The sequence below is a fragment of the Leptonychotes weddellii genome, chromosome 5 (genome assembly GCF_054177405.1).
Source record: "Leptonychotes weddellii isolate Sample4059 chromosome 5, ASM5417740v2, whole genome shotgun sequence".
Classification (NCBI taxonomy): domain Eukaryota; kingdom Metazoa; phylum Chordata; class Mammalia; order Carnivora; family Phocidae; genus Leptonychotes; species Leptonychotes weddellii.
Window position 1 is genome coordinate 103248982 of NC_138373.1, and position 17440 is coordinate 103266421.

Sequence of the window (17440 nt, forward strand, 5' to 3'; positions counted from 1 at the left end):
TTTTTTTTAAAGATTTTATTTATTTATTTGAGACAGAGAGAATGAGAGAGAGAGAGCACATGAGAGGGGGGAGGGTCAGAGGCAGAAGCAGGCTCCCTGCCGAGCAGGGAGCCCGATGTGGGACTCGATCCAGGGACTCCAGGATCATGACCTGAGCCGAAGGCAGTCGCCCAACCAACTGAGCCACCCAGGCGCCCTCAGATAAATAAAATCTTAAAAAAAAAAACCAAAAAAAAACAAACCTCATTCGGCAGCTGGCCCCCTCCAGGAAGCCTTCCTGATTAACGGTCACCTCCTCCTGCCCCCTCCCTAGCCCCTGCCACTGATGCCCAGTGCCCCCCAGATGTGCCTACTTCACACAAGACCTTGTCTGTCTGTGCCATGTATTCTCCCTCAGACTGGGAGCTTTCTGAGGGCAGGGGCGCTATCTCTTCCTCTCCCTGGATCTCCTGACCCTAGTCCTCAGGAAAGGACGTTTTTTTTTTTAAGATTTTTAAAATTTATTTAGAGAGAGAGAGAGTGCGAGCAGGGGGAGGGGCAGAGGGAGAGAGAGAATCCCAAGCAGACTCCCTGCAGAGCCCGATGCGGGGCTCAATCCCATGGCCCTGAGATCACGACCTGAGCCGAAACCAAGAGTTGGATGCTTAAGCAACTGAGCCGCCCAGGCGCCCCGGGAAAGGACTATACTGAGTGGAGAAAGAGGCTGTGAAGAGAGGAGTTGTTCCAGAAGCAGACTTCTCTGGGGCCTGACCAGTATGGGGGGGCTGGGTACCTGGTTGCCACCCAGGCCGTGGCAGGTGTACATGATGAGGGGCTTCCCCCCGTGGTTGTTCTCACCCACATCCAGACACTGATTGATGCCGAGGTTCCGGATCTGCAGAATGGTGAGCAGAGAGGGGAAGCAGGATGACACAGTTAGGAATGGTGTGGTTTGTGGTGTGGGGCTCGATTGGGACAAATCTGCATGGCTGGATTTCTCCTCTGCTCATTAACCCAGACGCCTGGACATAACAGCAGAGTGAGGTGCTGAGCCCAGAGGCTGGGCACAGGCAGGCTGGGGAACCTCCCAGGCTGCCAGGTCTCTGGGAAAAGCCCTCAGCACACAGGAATTTCCTCATGAGCAATGATTCTCCAAGTGTGATCCCCAGACCGTTGGCCTCACCTGAGGACTTGTTAGAAATGCAAATTCTCAGGCCCCGTTCCTTTCCGACTGAATCAGCTATCTGTGTTTTAACATGCCTTCCAGGTGATTCTGATGCAGGTGAATGAGAACCACTGCTTATGGACTGTTTCCCCCTTACAAGGTTTTGGTTATCTCTAGAAGCCCCACAGTGGCCTTTCAGTCCTCTTTGGATAAAGGAGTGGAGAGAGTAAAAATCGACTCTTGTTTGCCATCCCTGGGTGGGGTAAGCGGTTCTGAACTCCTCTGGGGGGTTCTTGTGATGACGGGGGGGCAAGCTGGCTTGTGAGACTTACAGCTCCATAGAAGGTGGGCTTCAGGTCGGGAACAAACATCTCTGGGTAGATGTTGTTCAGGAACCAGGAAAAGTTGCGACAGTGTAGTTGTTCCTTCAGCTTCAGTCGTTCCGAAATGTCCCCGAAGGATTTCTGTCAACCAAGCCAGCCCCCAAAAGGTCAGTCCCACCGGCCTTAACCTGTTTGTACGGTTGAAGTAGCCCAGAGTTTCTGGGGCCACTTTCTCCAAGAATGGGTCTTCTGCTCAGAACCTGTTGGGGCTACTGGCTTAGCCCCACATTTAACCGCCCTCCTACCCCTGCTTTGGCTTTGGGACCCCCACCCACAGCCTCCTCCCTCCTGCATCCCCTGTGATTTCCCTGTCAGTTTTCTCCCAGACCTCAATTCTGAGCCTCTCAGAGCAAAGCCCTGTAAGAGGTTCTTCAAGTCCATTCTCCCTCCCCTCCTAAAACATGCCAGGACTCCCCAGGCGGGGACAACAAAAGCTCCTCTCCTCATCGCTAGCCTTCAAACTCTGACCTCCCTGGGCTCCAGCTCACAGGGTCTGGGGGGTAAAGGGAGGCACCAGGGGGTAGAGATGGGCGGGCCTCTACCATTAAGCCCTTGACTAGGGTATGGGATGCTGCCCTTCTCTTCACCAAAACCCCTCCCGAGTGCCATTTCCTCTCACCTCTTGGGCCATCTTCGCTGCCTGCATATTTCTCCGATAGAAAATCTCCTTGTAGCCATCCATCCAGACCTCAGCCAGGCGCACTTGGTTGCGAGCAATGACACTGATGCCCTTGGGGAAGGTGTGAGGGCTCTTGGTACGGAACACGTGGCCTACCACAGAGCAGGGGATGATCTCCAGCTGGCCCCCACACTGCCACACCTGCCACAAGAGGACACAAGATAGGGCCTTCAGGGGGGTCGTGGGTCACTGTCATCCCCACCCCCCCTGCCCCAGCAGCTCTGTTCTAGTCCCAGGGCGCTAGGGTCCCAGGTCTAAGAACATAGGGAAATGCTGCTCTCTCTCCTAGAAAAAAGGACATGGACCAGGATTCTTCCTAGGCCATGACTATGCAATCCCTAGCTCTATGATGTTAGTTCAACTCAGATTTACGCAAATGTAGATTTGCAGGGTCCTGAGGGTTGTCAGGGCCCACTTTAGGGAAAAGACGGTTGGCTAACTTTGTGTCTGTTTACCTACACCGAGCTCCAGTCACTTGGCTTGTTGACCTGGAAATGTGATTTTATCAACTCACCCAGGTGTTACTGGGAACTCAAGCTCCCTCAAATCAAGATACACTTGTGATCCAATTGGAGCATTGGTGCATCCATTATAGCAAGAATAGTCCATTTCCAGGTGGGCTGGGGTAGTCACCTGAACCTTTAGCACATTAGCTTCCCAGGAGAGAGACTGAACAGAGGTCAGAGGCTCATGGATGAGCCTAGAATCAGAACCCTGGGAGTTACGGGGACTGACCTGGTGACCCTTCTCTGTGCTAGTGGGCCGGTTTAAGACATCCCTCCCACCCGGGTCCTCTCTTTTTTAGGTTTTATATTAGTAGATGTTGTTCTTCATTTTAGTAGAGTAGCAACAGAAATACACAATCATAGTCGTAGTAACAGAGGCCATCAGTGGACATGCTTCATATGTGCCAGGCCCTGTGAGAGGTGACTTCATACACGAGCTCATCCGCTTGCTAATGACCTCTTCCCTTAGTGTGGGGATTTGTGTGGACTTCCTGGAGAGGAAATTCTTTCTTCCTAACCTAATCCCGATTTGCCTTATTCCCGGAATCCCTCCGAGTTGTGCGGTCCACCAGAGTTTGGGCCACCATCTTCAGTGATGCAGGGCTTGCTGAGCAGAGGGTAGGAAAACTTCAAAGGCCACCAGGGCCTGTGTCCTCTAGCCTGCAAGGGGAAACCCAGCTTTTCCTGAGAAAGGACAGTGACTGCCAACTGACCTGCTCCACCTTCACCCTAACACTCTTCCCACAGACCTCACGAAACATGTCACCAGGCCCCAGATGTCTGGTTCCTTTACCACTAAAATCCCGTCCCTCTGAGGAGTTCCGCTCAGGAATTTGTTCCGAGTTGTCCAATCTGATTCTCAAAGCCCTCCTGCCATGGACGGGGGTGGGGGGAGCAGAGGAGAGGTGCCTCCAGGACGGGAAACAAACACCCTTTAAGTCCAGTTCCAGCTGTAATATCCCCGAGGCTGCCACGGCCTGAGAGACAGGGGCTCAGTCTGTCCCCTGGGCCGTGGCGGCTCCCCCACGAAGCCCTCTTCAATCTCACCCGGAAGGACATTTCCACGTTCTCCCCTCCCCAGATCTCCATCTGATTATCATAGGTACCGATGTGCTCAAAGTAGGACTTGGAGATGGAGAAGAGGCCGCCGGCAAACGTCGGGGATCTGGAGAGACAGAGGGAGAAGCATGTGCATCTCTGGAGCGGGGGAAGACGAGCAGAAGCCTGGTGTGGAAAGCTGTGGACTTGGTGCTAGGCTACCACCCGCCACCTCCGTTACCCCCCCGCCCCCTGCCTTCTTTCTTCTTTCCCTCTTCCACTAACTTACGCACTCAGCAAACACGTACGGAGCTTTATTGTGTTCTTCCCACCTTCTGGGACCAGGTCAAGGAGAGATGTCATTATCATCACCCTCCTTGAAAAGGCACCGGTTCGTTCGTTCCAGGCAGGAAATGTCAAACCCGGGCCACCAGGACCCATGCGGCACGTTAGTCACGCAGCCGAGAAAGCTCTCGGTGGCCGAGAGCTCAGTCTAGCAGCCGACGGGAGAGGCGCTGTCGTTTGCTTTTTGGCAGCAAAGTTCCTAGAGCATTGTAGATACTCAGTTATCAGAAACTGTGTGAATCCGTCTTCAGAAAGGGGATTCAAACCATGAACGAATGAATATTATGACCTGGGTGGACCCCATTCTATTTCAGAATCCCTGGTCCTAGTCAGGGACTAGAGAGCCATGGTGTTAGGAGGGCCTAGTCCTGCTACAGGAGAAATTTTAGTTTTGGGGAAAGCCCCTGGCTGCTTTGAGCGGAGGAAACTGAGGAAGGGGGTGCTCCTGGAAACAGAGGAGGAAGTGAGGTGAAATTCAGCTCAGTTTGGACTAATGGGAGCACTGGGATGTTCCAAGGAGCTTCTGGCTTTCAGACAAAGGCAGGGAGGCGCAGATCCACTGTAAGCGAAATTGGCAAAAAAAAGTCTCATTCCTAGAATTCACGTACCACGTTGCTCATAAGAGAGCCTGGGCTAAGGGTTGAGGGCGGGGTCGGAGCCCGAGGAAGACAGCGGCAGGAGCCTATAAAGAATCATTAGCTGTGGGCGTCTGCTCCTGGCCAGCCTGGCTTGGATAGGGCTTTGCTGCCCTCGGTGGGTGGCTCCGGGTCCTACGCTCAAGCGGAGACTGAAACCTTCTCTGTAAATCCAGAACCTGTCAAGGTGCTTTACACACAGCAAGGGCTCAGTCAAGTGTTCACTGGACTGACTGGTCAAGGAGCCTGACCTTGGCATTACCCTGTGGCTGCGCTCGTCGCTTCCAAGTAGGAGTTGGCTCCCAGGGCCACTTTCTGGAAGGAATTTCACTCAGAAGACTCTCATGCTCAGGCAGGCTTTCTGTCGCTGGTTCTGGCCTCTCCCAGGCATTCTAAGGCCCCCCACCCCCACCCCAAATAAGTCCTGGAAAGGCTCAGAGAGCCCTGGGACTTCAGATGAGCACTTTGGAGCTAATCCGCTTCTTCTTGAGGGTCTCCCTGATCTGGGCCTATTTCTTGGCCTTGAGAGGGCTCTCTGACCAAGAAGGCACTGACAAATTACCTCTGAGGATAAACCCTACCTGGGAACTTCACTGCAGACCCACACCCAACGCACCTCAGGCAACACCCTGTACTTCCTGGGTCCTTTACCTCTCCTCTTAGGCACCTGCTAGCTTTGAGAGCGGAGGATGGGAGGGTACTCCCCACAGGCCTCCTGGTGGGGTACGATGCAAAATGCCTGGGAAAAGCCATGCATATGGTCAGGGCGCTTATATGAGGGAGCAAATCCATTCCTCAAACACTGGAGCTTTGTCTTCTAGTTGCGTGGTCCTCGCACATTGGAGCAGGGGACAGCAGTGATGGGCAGGGGCCAGGTGCCCTGGCCCTGACTGTGCCACTGTGTGCCTGGCCCCCAGTTTGGGGGAGGGGGGCTTTGTTGCTGTGCACATCAAACAAAAGACATCTATGAAACAAGCAGAGGGTCAACAGGGACTTCCGATCTCTTTTCTCTCTCCTGTCTTCTCTTTTCTTTTTTCCCCTCTTCAGTTGCTCCTTTTCCTCCTTTTAATGGAGACAGAGCAAGCTGGCTGTTCAGGATCCATGGGATTTCTCCCTGTGGCACCCACAGGGTCCACTCTACTGAGGCTCTGGGCGGCATTTCTTAGGATCTGGGCCTGTGGTGGGGGAGGAAGTCCAACCCTCCTCCTTTCAAGCCTTCCCTCTTACCTCTCTGCTCACTGGATCCCCAACCTCTGCTGCCTCCATCCCTGATGCATATTCAGTTAAGTTTCCTGGCCAGTATGGAAAAACAATGGCACAGACCATCCAAAACCAGAGGATTCTCTAAAAGTCACTCCCCAACTCAGGTTGGCTGAGACATCTGTTAAAATAAACTTGTGGGGGTGCCTGGCTGGCTCAGGCAGCAGAGCACGCGACCCTTGGTCTCAGGGTCGTGAATTCAAGCCCCATGTTGGGTGCGGAGGCTACTTAAAAAATAAATAAAATAAAATAAACTTGTGGTTTCTGACAGCGCCAATGGGCAATCTGGAGAGGGAAGGACAGGGTGGGTGAATGAGGGGCTGACCCAGCTGGGCATTAAACAGTGGGTAAACTTTCAAGTATCTGCCCTTTAGCTCAGGGGTGGGCCCACAAAGGCCTATGGGCCAAAGCTGGCCTGACTTCATAAGGTGCTGGGCAAAGAATGATTTTTACACTTTCAAACGGTGGTTAAACCAAAACAAACCAACAAGGAAGAATATGCAACAGACTATATGTAGCCAGCAGAACCCAAACGACTTGCTGTCTGGCCCTCTACCGGAGAAGTTCAGGGTACCTGTAACAAACTGCAAACAGCAGAACACATGTCTAGTTGCCTTCAATATGTTTTCAGTCCTTTCAAAGATACTGACCTGGGAGTACAAGGCCCCCTATTATAAGGGCGATTTAAAAGTGGCCTCTACCCCCCATCTCTCGGCACCTCTGCACACACCTGTCATGGTCTTCCATGTGTGGGGAGGAATAAAAAGACAAACTACATAAAGCCCTCAGTCAGTGCCTGGCACACAGTAAGTGCTGAAGAAGAGCAGTCGGTCATAGTGGGAGGCAGTGCAGGGCTGCGGTTAGGGGCGTGAGCTTTGGATCCTTATTCCACCAGGTGCTAGCCACATCATCTGAGGCCGACTGCTCATCCCTAGGAGGCTGTGTTCTCCCCTGTAAAAGAGGCTAATCCTAGCATCCACCGCGGAGGGGATGAGGAGTAACGAAACTATATCAAGTGTTTCGTGGCGTGCCTGATAAATGTGGATCTAAGATGGCCTGGGTCCCTGGAAGCCAGCGTGGGGCTCAGCAGGCTATGGTCCTTACTTGATGGGGTAGGTCTCATCCTTGCGCCTCTGCTTCTCATGGGCGGGGAGAGTCTCCCAGCCAAAGGTCAGGCTCCAGTCAAAGTTGCCACGGCTGTGGACTCTGCCCCTCTGGACGGGCTTGGAGAACTCAAAAGTGTTCAGGTCGATGGTGACGATGTCTGGGCTTACCACCGCCGTCTCTTCCTCAGCAATGCGAGCCAGGAGGGGCTCCAGCCAGCCGTGGAAGCACTCACCTGCAGGCCGGGTCCAGGAGACAGCAGTCAGGGTCGTGCCACAGCTGAGCCCAGGCCCCACACCAAGAGGGAGACTCAGGAGGACAAGAGAACCTTCCCCACATTCCCTAGTGTTAGAGAAATACAGACGAGCGCCATAGTTGTAGAATGCATAGAGAGATCTCCTGAGACCCTCCTACCCACCCCGCTCACCCAACCAAAAGGTGGAGGTAACTTTGAAGGGAAGAATGGAAGTCTCAGGGGAGTAACCCAAATGATCAACTCAAATGATCCAAAGCACAGGGAAGAACCTGGATGGGTGACCTTTCAGGGTTTCCAGCCTATCCACTGAATCAGCCTTCCCCACCCAAGTGTGGACTTCAGAAGGGGGTGTCCCCTCTTCCAGGGAGACCGCACCTCAAGCTTCAGCTCCAGTTGTGGAATAATAATCCCTTTCGCTAGACTAGCCCTTTGAGATTTTCAGTGAACTATATAGATTACTTTATTTGGCCCTTGGAGTAGTAATTCTGTTGGTAAGTAAGGTTGGTATCCTCATTCCCACTTTACAAATGGGGAAACTGAGGCTCAGTTACTGGCAGAGCCAGAAGGCAAACCCAGGTCTCCTGACTCCGAGTCTAGAGCTTTCCCTAATACATATCACCGCTTTCAGGGAACAATTTCTTTCCAGACAACGGTGAGGAGGTGTTTGGGTTGGGGGCAAAGAGGAGGTCTTTTCGGCTCCATGTGGCCCTATGGGAAAGCTCCATACAAACTAGTTCCCAGTGGTGACAGGAGGCCTCTTTGAGGGGCTGAGCTCAGAACGAGGTACAGAGCAAGCAAGGAAGACAGAGGGGAGTCTGGGGCTCCAGAGCACATCCTTGGGATTGGGATGAGAAGAGGGCACGAGAAGCTAGCTAAAGTGGGTCCCAAGCCACCTTTAATCCCAGAGCAGCAGGGGCCTTGGTGATGCCCTGGCTCTTTGCTCCGCCGGAGAGCGGGGCAGGGGCTCGGACCACCCTCGGGCCTCCTGGGTGCCAGGCTGGTCCCCTTGTACTCACAGTGGGCATCCAGGAAGGTGAGCACCTCCGCCTGGGCCACGCTGGCCCCCAGCAGCCGGGCGGTGATCAAGCCCTTCCGCTCCTCCTGCCGCACCACCCTCACGACCTGCAGCTTCTTCACGTACTGCTCCAGTTGCTCCTTTAGGTAGTCTGGAAGGGACAGTGTCCTTGGTGCCGGCTCACCACTGGGTGGCACACCTCACCCCCACCGTGAGCGCCAGGCTGGGTGCTCTCGGGCCTCCTGCCGGCCCGAGCACCTGCTGAACGAGGCAATTCCGTGGGCACCAAAGGTCGGGAGAAGGTGGAAGCAGGAAGCCCTGGGTGTGCCAGCACCCCATGCACCCCAAACCCCCCGTGCCAGGAGCCTGGCTCTGTGGGCCGGTCCTGGGCCTGTTTACCTAGGAACCTCCTCTACTCTCTGAGCCAGGACCTCGAAGTTGTGTTTCTTTGGTCTCAAATCAACTACAAACATCCGCCAAAGGCTCTCAGCTGCCCCTGGGTCTCAGCATCTTCTCAGCCACCATCTTTTGGAACTGTGATTCCAGCCTCCTCTCTTTTCCACACCCGGGAGTTGTGGCCATCCTTTCTCAGGATCTATGACTCCCTGTCTCCCAGGCTCTTCTGAGTGAGCGGACAGGGAGAGCACACATAAATGCTGATTTCTGGCTTGGCTGGGCCAGCAGCAAGAAGTCATACTCTGATCCTCTTTATTAACTCCTCTGCATGAAGAAATCTTTACGAAGATGAAAAGATACTGAGCAGCTTTTTAATTAAATTAACAAAAAAATGTACCAAGTGTCGGGCCTGTGCCGGGCGCAGGGGGTGAGCCTGCCGCCCAGGGAAGTGGCGACTGCAGGTAGGTGATCAGTGACCCCCCCCAGAGGTCGTGCAGGGCTGGGGGAGCCTGCAGTGGGCGCAACCATCCTGAATCTGGGGGTTGGGGGAGGATAACTCCGCTGAGATCTCCAGCTCCTTCAGAGTAGGGGGCTTACTTCATGACCCTGCTATTCATTCTGAAATCTTCAGGGCTTTATTTTATTTTTTTTTTCTTCAGGGCTTTAAAAATAGCTCTCTTCTGGGGCACCTGGGTGGCTCGGTCGTTAAGTGTCTGCCTTCGGCTCAGGTCATGATCCCAGGGTCCTGGGATCGAGCCCTGCATTGGGCTCCCTGCTCCGCGGGAAGCCTGCTTCTCCCTCTCCCACTCTCCCTGCTTGTGTCCCTGCTCTCACTATCTCTCTCTCTCTCTCTCTGTCAAATAAATAAAATCTTTAAAAAAAAAAATAGCTCTCTTCTGAAACAATCCATCTTGAAACACATTGTGAATCTTACTTATGGTTTATTCACCACTATATGGTTTATCTGTGCCATGGTTCTGTTCCCGACTATGTAGAATAGAGTGACCTAGAGTTTGAGCTTTCTGTTTGGGGCTGTGGGATCAGCCCAGTGCTTAGGCCTTGCTTCAAATGCAGTGTTATACAACTGTGGGGCCTGAAATCAATTAATTTTGTGTGTGATTGATTTCTCTCCCTCCTCCCTCCCTCCCTCTCTCTCTCTCTCTCACACACACACATACACTATGCCCTAATACTTGAGCACCTACCATGTGCCCGCCATTGAACTGGGTGCTTACATGCTGACTTTCTTACCTAATCTTTTCTATGAAGATCAAAATGTTCTGAAATCTGGGTATTGTCCCTGATGTTTAGGAGTCAAAATTGGCCTCATGTGGCAGCTGCAGTCCAGCACTCCGCAAGCAGGTGCTAACACACTGCCCAGACATTATCCAGGGCAGGGACGGGCCAGGTCTGGGTGTTGCCCTCAAGAAGCTCCTGGACTCATAATCCAACTACAGCCCCAAGTGCTGGCTCTAACAGGAAATAGGAGGGAAGAATGCCAACGAGGAGCCTCACCTTCTCAGCATGGCTGATGTTTCCCCTGAGAACTCGCTTAACTGTGCTCAGAGGAAGTACATGGTGGTGGAGATAACCCAAGGACAAAGCATCATAGGAAGTGGGTTTTGTGGTAAGAGACTGAGAAGCACTGAACTGTGAACCCCAGGGGGTGCTAAGCTCTACAAAGCCCTTCTCCAACGCCTTCCTTCCAGTCTCAGGTTATTAGGCTGGACCTGGGGATTCTGAGCACGAGCCCCAGCCCTGGACCCACTGGACATCTGCCCCAGAGATGCGTATAGCAGAGCTGAGTGTGGAGACACAGGCGGAACCATCCATACTTTCTTATGTCCCCCAGACGTTCACCTCCTAATTCCGGTTCAACAACCCACCACCCCAGTCCAGCTCCATTCCTCATGACTGGAGTCTATGAGACTCCTGTGACCTCGAACACACATGCATTATTCAGTCCCATGGTTTGAAATAGCATCTATATGTAGGTGGCTCCTAGGTCTTTTCTCCTGGCCTTGCCATCTGCACTTGGGTGTCTAACAGAACCACAAACCTAACACGCCCAACATGGATCCAGATTGCCTGCCAACCTGCCCCCTCTCGTCTCCCCATGTCAGGATGTGGTACCAGCATCCTCCAGCTGCTTTAACCTGGGAGTCATGCTGGACTCTTCCCTTTTCTCACCCACCACAGTCAGTCCATCAGCCAGTACTGATGCTCATGCTCTCTCTGTCTCTCAAATAAATAAATAAATCTTAAAAAAAAAAAAAAAAGAAAAAAAGAATAAAACACCTAGGAATAAATTTAACCAAAGAGGTGAAAGACCTGAAAACTAAAAGACATTGTTGAAAGAAATCACAGATGACACAATTAAATGGAAAGATATACCATACTTTGGATTGGAAGAATTAATATTGTTAAAATGTCCTTACTATCCAAAGCAATCTACAGATTCAGTGCAGTCCCTATCAAAATACCAATAGCACTTTTCACAGCACTAGAACAAATAATTCTAAAATTTGCATGGAACCACAAAAGATCCTAAATAGCCAAACCAAGCTTGAGAAAGAATAACAAAGATAGAGATATCAAAATTCCAGATTTCAAACTGCAAGTTATAGTGTTCAAAGCACAAAAACAGACACATAGATCAATGGAACAGAATACAGTCCAGAAATAAACCCATGCTTATACGCTCAATCTATGACAAAGGAGGCAAAATATACAATGCAGAAAAAAATATAGTCTCTTCAATAAATGGTGTTGGGAAAACTGGACAGCTACATGCAAAAGGATGAAACTAGACCGCTTTCTTTCTTTCTTTTTTTTTTAAGATTTTATTTATTTATTTGATAGAGAGAGACACAGTGAGAGAGGGAACACAAGCAGGGGGAGTGGGAGAGGGAGAAGCAGGCTTCCCGCAGAGCAGGGAGCCCGATGCGGCGCTCGATCCCAGGACCCTGGGATCATGACCTGAGCTGAAGACAGACGCTTAACGACTGAGCCACCCAGATCCCCCGAAACTGGACCACTTTCTTACACCATACATAAAAATAAAATCAAAATGGGTAAAAGGCCCAAATGTAAGACCTGAAACCATAAAATTCCTAAAACAAACAAACAAACAAACAAAAAAACCCAGGCAGTAATTTCTTGGACATCAACTTTAGCAATATTTTTCTGGATACGTCTCCCCAAGCAGGGGAAACAAAAGCAAAAATAAACAATTGGGACTACAACAAACCACAAGGCTTTTGTACAGAGAAGGAAACCATCAACAAAATGAAAAGGCAACCACTAAAAGGGAGACGATATTTGCAAATGATATATCCAATAAAGGGCTAATATCCAAAATATATAAAAAACTCATACAACTCAACACCAAAACCCAAATAATCAGATTAAAAAGTGGGCAGAGGACCCGAATAGACAATTTTCTAAAGAAGACACACAGATGGCCAACAGACACATGAAAAAAAGATGCTCAGTATCACTCATCATCAGGGAAATGCAAATCAAAACCACAATGAGATACCACCTCACACCAGTCAGAATGGCTAGTATCAAAAAGACAAGAAATAAGTGTTGGTGAGGATGAGGAGAAAAGGGAACCCTGTGCACTGTTGGTGGGAATGTACATTGGTGCGGCCCACTGTGGAAAATAGTACGGAGGGTCCTCAGAAAACTGAAAAGAGAAGTACCAAACGATCCATTAATTCTGTTTCTGGGTATTTACCCGAAGAAAACAAAAGCTCTAATTTGAAAAGGTGTATGCACCCCTGTGTATATTGCAGCATTATTTATAATAGCCAACGTATGGAAGCAACCTAAGCGTCCATCGATTGATGAATGCATAAAGATGTGGTGTATATACACAATAGAATATTGCTCAGCCATGAAAAATAATGAAATCTTGCGACAACATAGATGACCTAGAGGGTACAACACAGTGAAATAAGTCAGTCAGAGAAAGACAAATACTGTATGATTTCACTCATATGTGGAATCTAAAGATTTTATTTATTTATTTATTTGAGAGAGAGAGAGAGAGAGAGAGAGCACGAGTTGGGGGAGGAGCAGAGGAAGAGGGACAAGCAGACTTCCTGCTGAGCAGGGAGCCCGATGTGGGGCTTGATCCCACAACCCTATGATCATGACCTGAGCTGAAATCAAGAGTTGGAGGACACTGAAGACATTATGCAAAGGGGAATAAACCAGAAACAAAAGGACAAATACTGAATAATTCCACTTATATGAGGTACTTAGTCAAATTCATAGAGACAGAAAAGTAGAATGGGGGTTGACAGGGGCTGGGGGAAGGAGGGATGAGGGCGTCATTGTCTAAAGGGTCCAGAGTTTCAGTTTGGGAAGATGAGGGAGTTCTGGTGATGGATGGTTTCATAACAATATGAAGGTATTAAATGCCACTGAAGGGTGCACTTAAAAATGGTTAAGATGGTAAATTTTATGTTATGCATATTTTACCACACACACATACACAGGAAAAATCCAAACACTGACCACTGCTTACAAAGGTCTTGGGACTCGGTTTTGTTCATCTCTTAAACTCACTTTGTACCAGTGTTCTTCTTGTCTCTTTGCTCACTGCAGCCCTGTGGCCTTATTTCTGCTCCAATAACACACCTAGCCTCAGGGCCTTTCCACTGGCCATTCCCTTTACAGCAGACCAGCCAGAGTAGCCCTTCCTGGCTACCTTGGTTAAAAGAGCTCCCTGAATATTCATTCACTAGCCCATCATCCTGCATTCTTTTTCTTTTTCCTCTAATTTAATTTCTTCAGAGTACTTACTATCTGAAATTATTTATTTTCTGTCTTTCCCATTAAAAAAGTTAACTCTAAGAAGATAGAGACCTTGCCTAGCCTGTTCACTGCTGTAGCCCCATGGGCCCGCACAGGGTGTGGTGCCCGGTAGGTAACTAAAAAAAAAATACTTATTAAGCAAATCAGTGAACGCCTGCCTTTGTTTAGTCTTCTCTTGTGGGCTGCCCCACTCTTCCTTGGCTTCTGAAAAGGCTAGAAAAGAACAACAGAAAAGCCTTTCTTGTAGGCAGGATTTCCTCACTCATTTTTCCTGTTTTGTTTGTTTTTATTCTGTTTTCATGCCCATCTGTGTTCTATTCAGCCTTGAATCTAACTGCAACTGGGAAATTTTTCTTGATTAATCCATTTGGAAGGATAAAAGGAGAAATAAACAAGTATGACACCCTTTGGGAGTGTTCCACGATTCACTGGTCCAGATAGAACACATGGACACAGGGCCGAATTTTCAAACCTAAGTCAAGATTCACTGTTGGCCACTTTCCATTTCCAGGTGTAAGGAGGAGACTGGCAGATGAAATTAACATAATTTCTCGATGGGCAGAAACAGAAGGAAACAGCGAAATGGAAACTTCCCCGGAAAATCCAGGACCCAGAGTTACTATCGAGAGGACTTCTTACATTATAAAACACGTATACAGGTAAAGCAACTTTACCTGTTGAAATACACACTGGAAGTTGTAATTCAACTAAAATCAGAGGCTTTGAACAATTCCCAACTTGCATTACTTAGGAGTTTAGGAGGCCACGAGAGGACTTGCCACTTCGATTCTGGGCAGCATGGGGAAATAGAAGTGGGGGAAATCTTGAGCTAATCCAAAGTGCTCCTCAAATGTCTCCTCCCCCAGGTTTCACAATGTGTTTCCCGCCTCAGGGCCGCCCTTCTTTCTCTTCACCTCCCTCCCTTCCTCTAGCAGCCCCCCCTCCTCCCCGCCACTGGTCACCATGACCTGCTCACTCCTCTCTCCCTGATGAACCTGCTCACTGAGGGTCCTGTTCACTTCCTGACACTCTGGGTTCTAGGTGTGTCTGCTTTCCTCCTATCCATCCGACAAATCCCCATAGGAGGGCGGCCTAGGTTCCCTCCCCGCTCAGGCTCCCCGAGGGGCAGGGCAGGGCTTTCAACACAGGGATGCCCTGTTGGGGGCACGGTGGACCGATGGGCCTCGACGGCCCGTTTCGAGAAGCTTGTAGAGTGTGCCAGACCAGGAGTGGACCTGGCTGCTGAACGGGCCACGCAGGAACGAAATCGGTGCCTGGGCTTCGGACTCCAAAGTGGGAAAGAAAAAAGTTCCCCAGCTTGGCACCAGGCCTCTTCCCACCCAGGCCAGTATCAAATGTCTGCATATACTCATGGTCCTACCTCAGCTTCCGGGCGGCAGGAGGGGATGGCAGAAGAGCATATGGACACACACAGCCCCTGTTTGTGTGTGCGTAACGAGAGCCAGTTAATCTGATCAAACGGTCAAATGTGGGACATCTTTTTTTTTTTTTTTTAAAGATTTTATTTATTTATTTGAGACAGAGAATGAGATAGAGCATGAGAGGGTCAGAGGGAGAAGCAGACTCCCCGGCGAGCAGGGAGCCCGATGCGGGACTCGATCCCGGGACTCCAGGATCATGACCTGAGCCAAAGGCAGTCGCTTAACCAACTGAGCCACCCAGGCGCCCAAATGTGGGAAATCTTATCCTGCTGTGGACCGTGGCGATTTCTGACCATGGATCTGAGCTTTTTCCTTTTCCCTGCGGAACTGAACACTGCTGAAAGCATCTCTAGGGTCCGAAAGCCCTCGACGTGGGGTTGTTTATCGTAGGGTCCACGAATTCCCTGGAATTACATGCATCGGTCCCACGGCCCCTGTCCCCATTCTGGCCCATCATCCCACTCTCAGGTGACTCTAAGAACTTCCTCTCCGGAGTTGGAGTCCTCTGCCTCTCTTCCTGACACCTACCCTCCCCCAAAGCTGCCACCCTTCTAAGACAAGGTCATTCGCCAGCTTAAACACCTTCAGTGACTCTCGTTTTTGTCTTAAATAAATACTTTTAGCATGGCACGAATGGCAATTCAACATCTTTTTAGTGTCATTTCCTACACCAAACCTAAGCTTCATCCACATCAAACCTCTCAATTGTTCACAAACACACCTGTGTCTCTAGGACTCTGCCTGTGTCATTCTCTCCTCCGGGAACGCCCTTCAGCACCTCTGGTCTCCCCAGACGCGAGTGCTTCAAGGCCCTGCTTCCATCTGGCCTCCACCGCGGGCCACCCTCGGCATTCCACGCAGAAATAACACCTGGCGACAACGCACCCTCCTGGCGCACTGCTCCCATGCAAAGAATAAACTGAAACTAATGCTTATGGAGCTCTTACTCGATGCTGAGTACTCCGTGGCGCATGACTTATCGCTTTTATCCCCCATCTCTGATCCCTTGCCCGGCATGTGAGGGAGTCGACTGCCTTCATTTTTAGAAGAGGAAACCGAGGTTCAGAGAGGTTAAGGATGTTGCCCTCCTTCCCAGAGGACCAGGGGAGACAGCGGCCCCCTGCTCAGGGCCCCCTCCAGCCTCACCGTCAGTGCTGGCGTCATCCACCAGTATGATCTCCTTCAGCAGGATGGCAGGGGCGGTGTGCAGCACACTGTACACGGTCCGCAGCAGCGTGGACCAGGCCTCGTTGTGAAACACGATGATGACGCTGGTGGTGGGCAGTGGAGGGCAGCGGCGGAACTTCTGGTCGACACATCTAGAAGGATGGAGGTCCAGATACAGCTCTCCAGGTCCCCGGGAGTTCCAGGGGTGAGAGGGCCCTGTCCATAGGCTGCCATCACCATCCTCTGCTCTCCGTTGCGGTTGGGAGGAGCTGCTCCCTGTTCCTGGCTTACTCTGATTTTCCACCGACTCTGAGCCTCTGCACAGGTTCTAGCTAAACCCACTCCAAACCCCGTCTGCCCCACGGCTGGCTCGGTGCCCCAGCCGTGATGCGGAGGGCTCCCCTGCCCTCCCTCTGACTTCCCTCGTCTGCTCCCCACCCTGAGCTCCCAGGGCTGACTCTCTTCCTCAGTAATGTGTGTACTGTAAAAAGTGTAATCCAATCCAGAGGTCCCCGAGGGGAAGTAATAAAGGGCAAATTTGACATCTGAGAAAAGTGACTACAATTTCCGTGCTCAAGCAGAGAAAAAGGCTCTTTTCTTTACAATTTACAGTGCTTCTCTAACCCATTTCCTCATTAATTCTCTGTAACCTGATACTACCATCACACACAATTTCCTGTGACCTGTTCTGTGTCTTCATCGACTGCAGCCACGCTGGGCATGTGGGCACGCCACCACACTCTTGACACTCTCCCTTGGGTGGGGGTGGGACAGTGTGAATCCTAAACCTCAGGGAATCATGTGGCCTGACAGTCTATTTTGTCTCTCTCTCTTTTTTTAAGATTTTATTTTACTTACGAGAGAGAGAGAGAAGGAGCAGGGGGAGTGGCAGAGGGAGAGGGAGAAGCAGGCTCCCAGCTAAGCAGAGAGCCCGACGTGGGGCCCGATCCCAGGACCCTGGGATCATGACTTGAGCCAACGGCAGACGCTTAACCGACTGAGCCACCCAGGTGCCCCCTGACAGCCTTTCTTATTCCCCCTCTGCTGTCAGAGAGATTTCTTTTTTTTTTTTTTAAGATTTTATTTATTTTATTTGACAGACAGAATGAGAGAGAGAGCACACGAGAGGGGGGAGGGTCAGAGGGAGAAGCAGACTCCCTGCCGAGCAGGGAGCCCGATGCGGGACTCGATGCCGGGACTCCAGGACAATGACCTGAGCCGAAGGCAGTCGCTTAACCAACTG

The 17440-nt window shown here is 50.8% G+C and overlaps 1 protein-coding gene across 3 annotated transcripts in view; it reads right to left on the reverse strand.

The window, feature by feature from the left end:
• GALNT6 (polypeptide N-acetylgalactosaminyltransferase 6) overlaps positions 1–17440 on the reverse strand; it is a 34482-nt gene that overhangs the window by 4493 nt on the left and 12549 nt on the right. For all 3 annotated transcript variants that reach the window (XM_081821688.1, XM_081821686.1, XM_081821687.1), the window contains exons 5-11: positions 16177–16349; positions 8367–8516; positions 7095–7329; positions 3760–3877; positions 2147–2347; positions 1477–1608; positions 773–874 (exon numbers count right to left, since the gene is read on the reverse strand). In XM_081821688.1, coding sequence (XP_081677814.1) covers positions 773–874; positions 1477–1608; positions 2147–2347; positions 3760–3877; positions 7095–7329; positions 8367–8516; positions 16177–16349 — 1111 coding nt within the window. The remainder of the gene's footprint in view (positions 1–772; positions 875–1476; positions 1609–2146; positions 2348–3759; positions 3878–7094; positions 7330–8366; positions 8517–16176; positions 16350–17440) is intronic.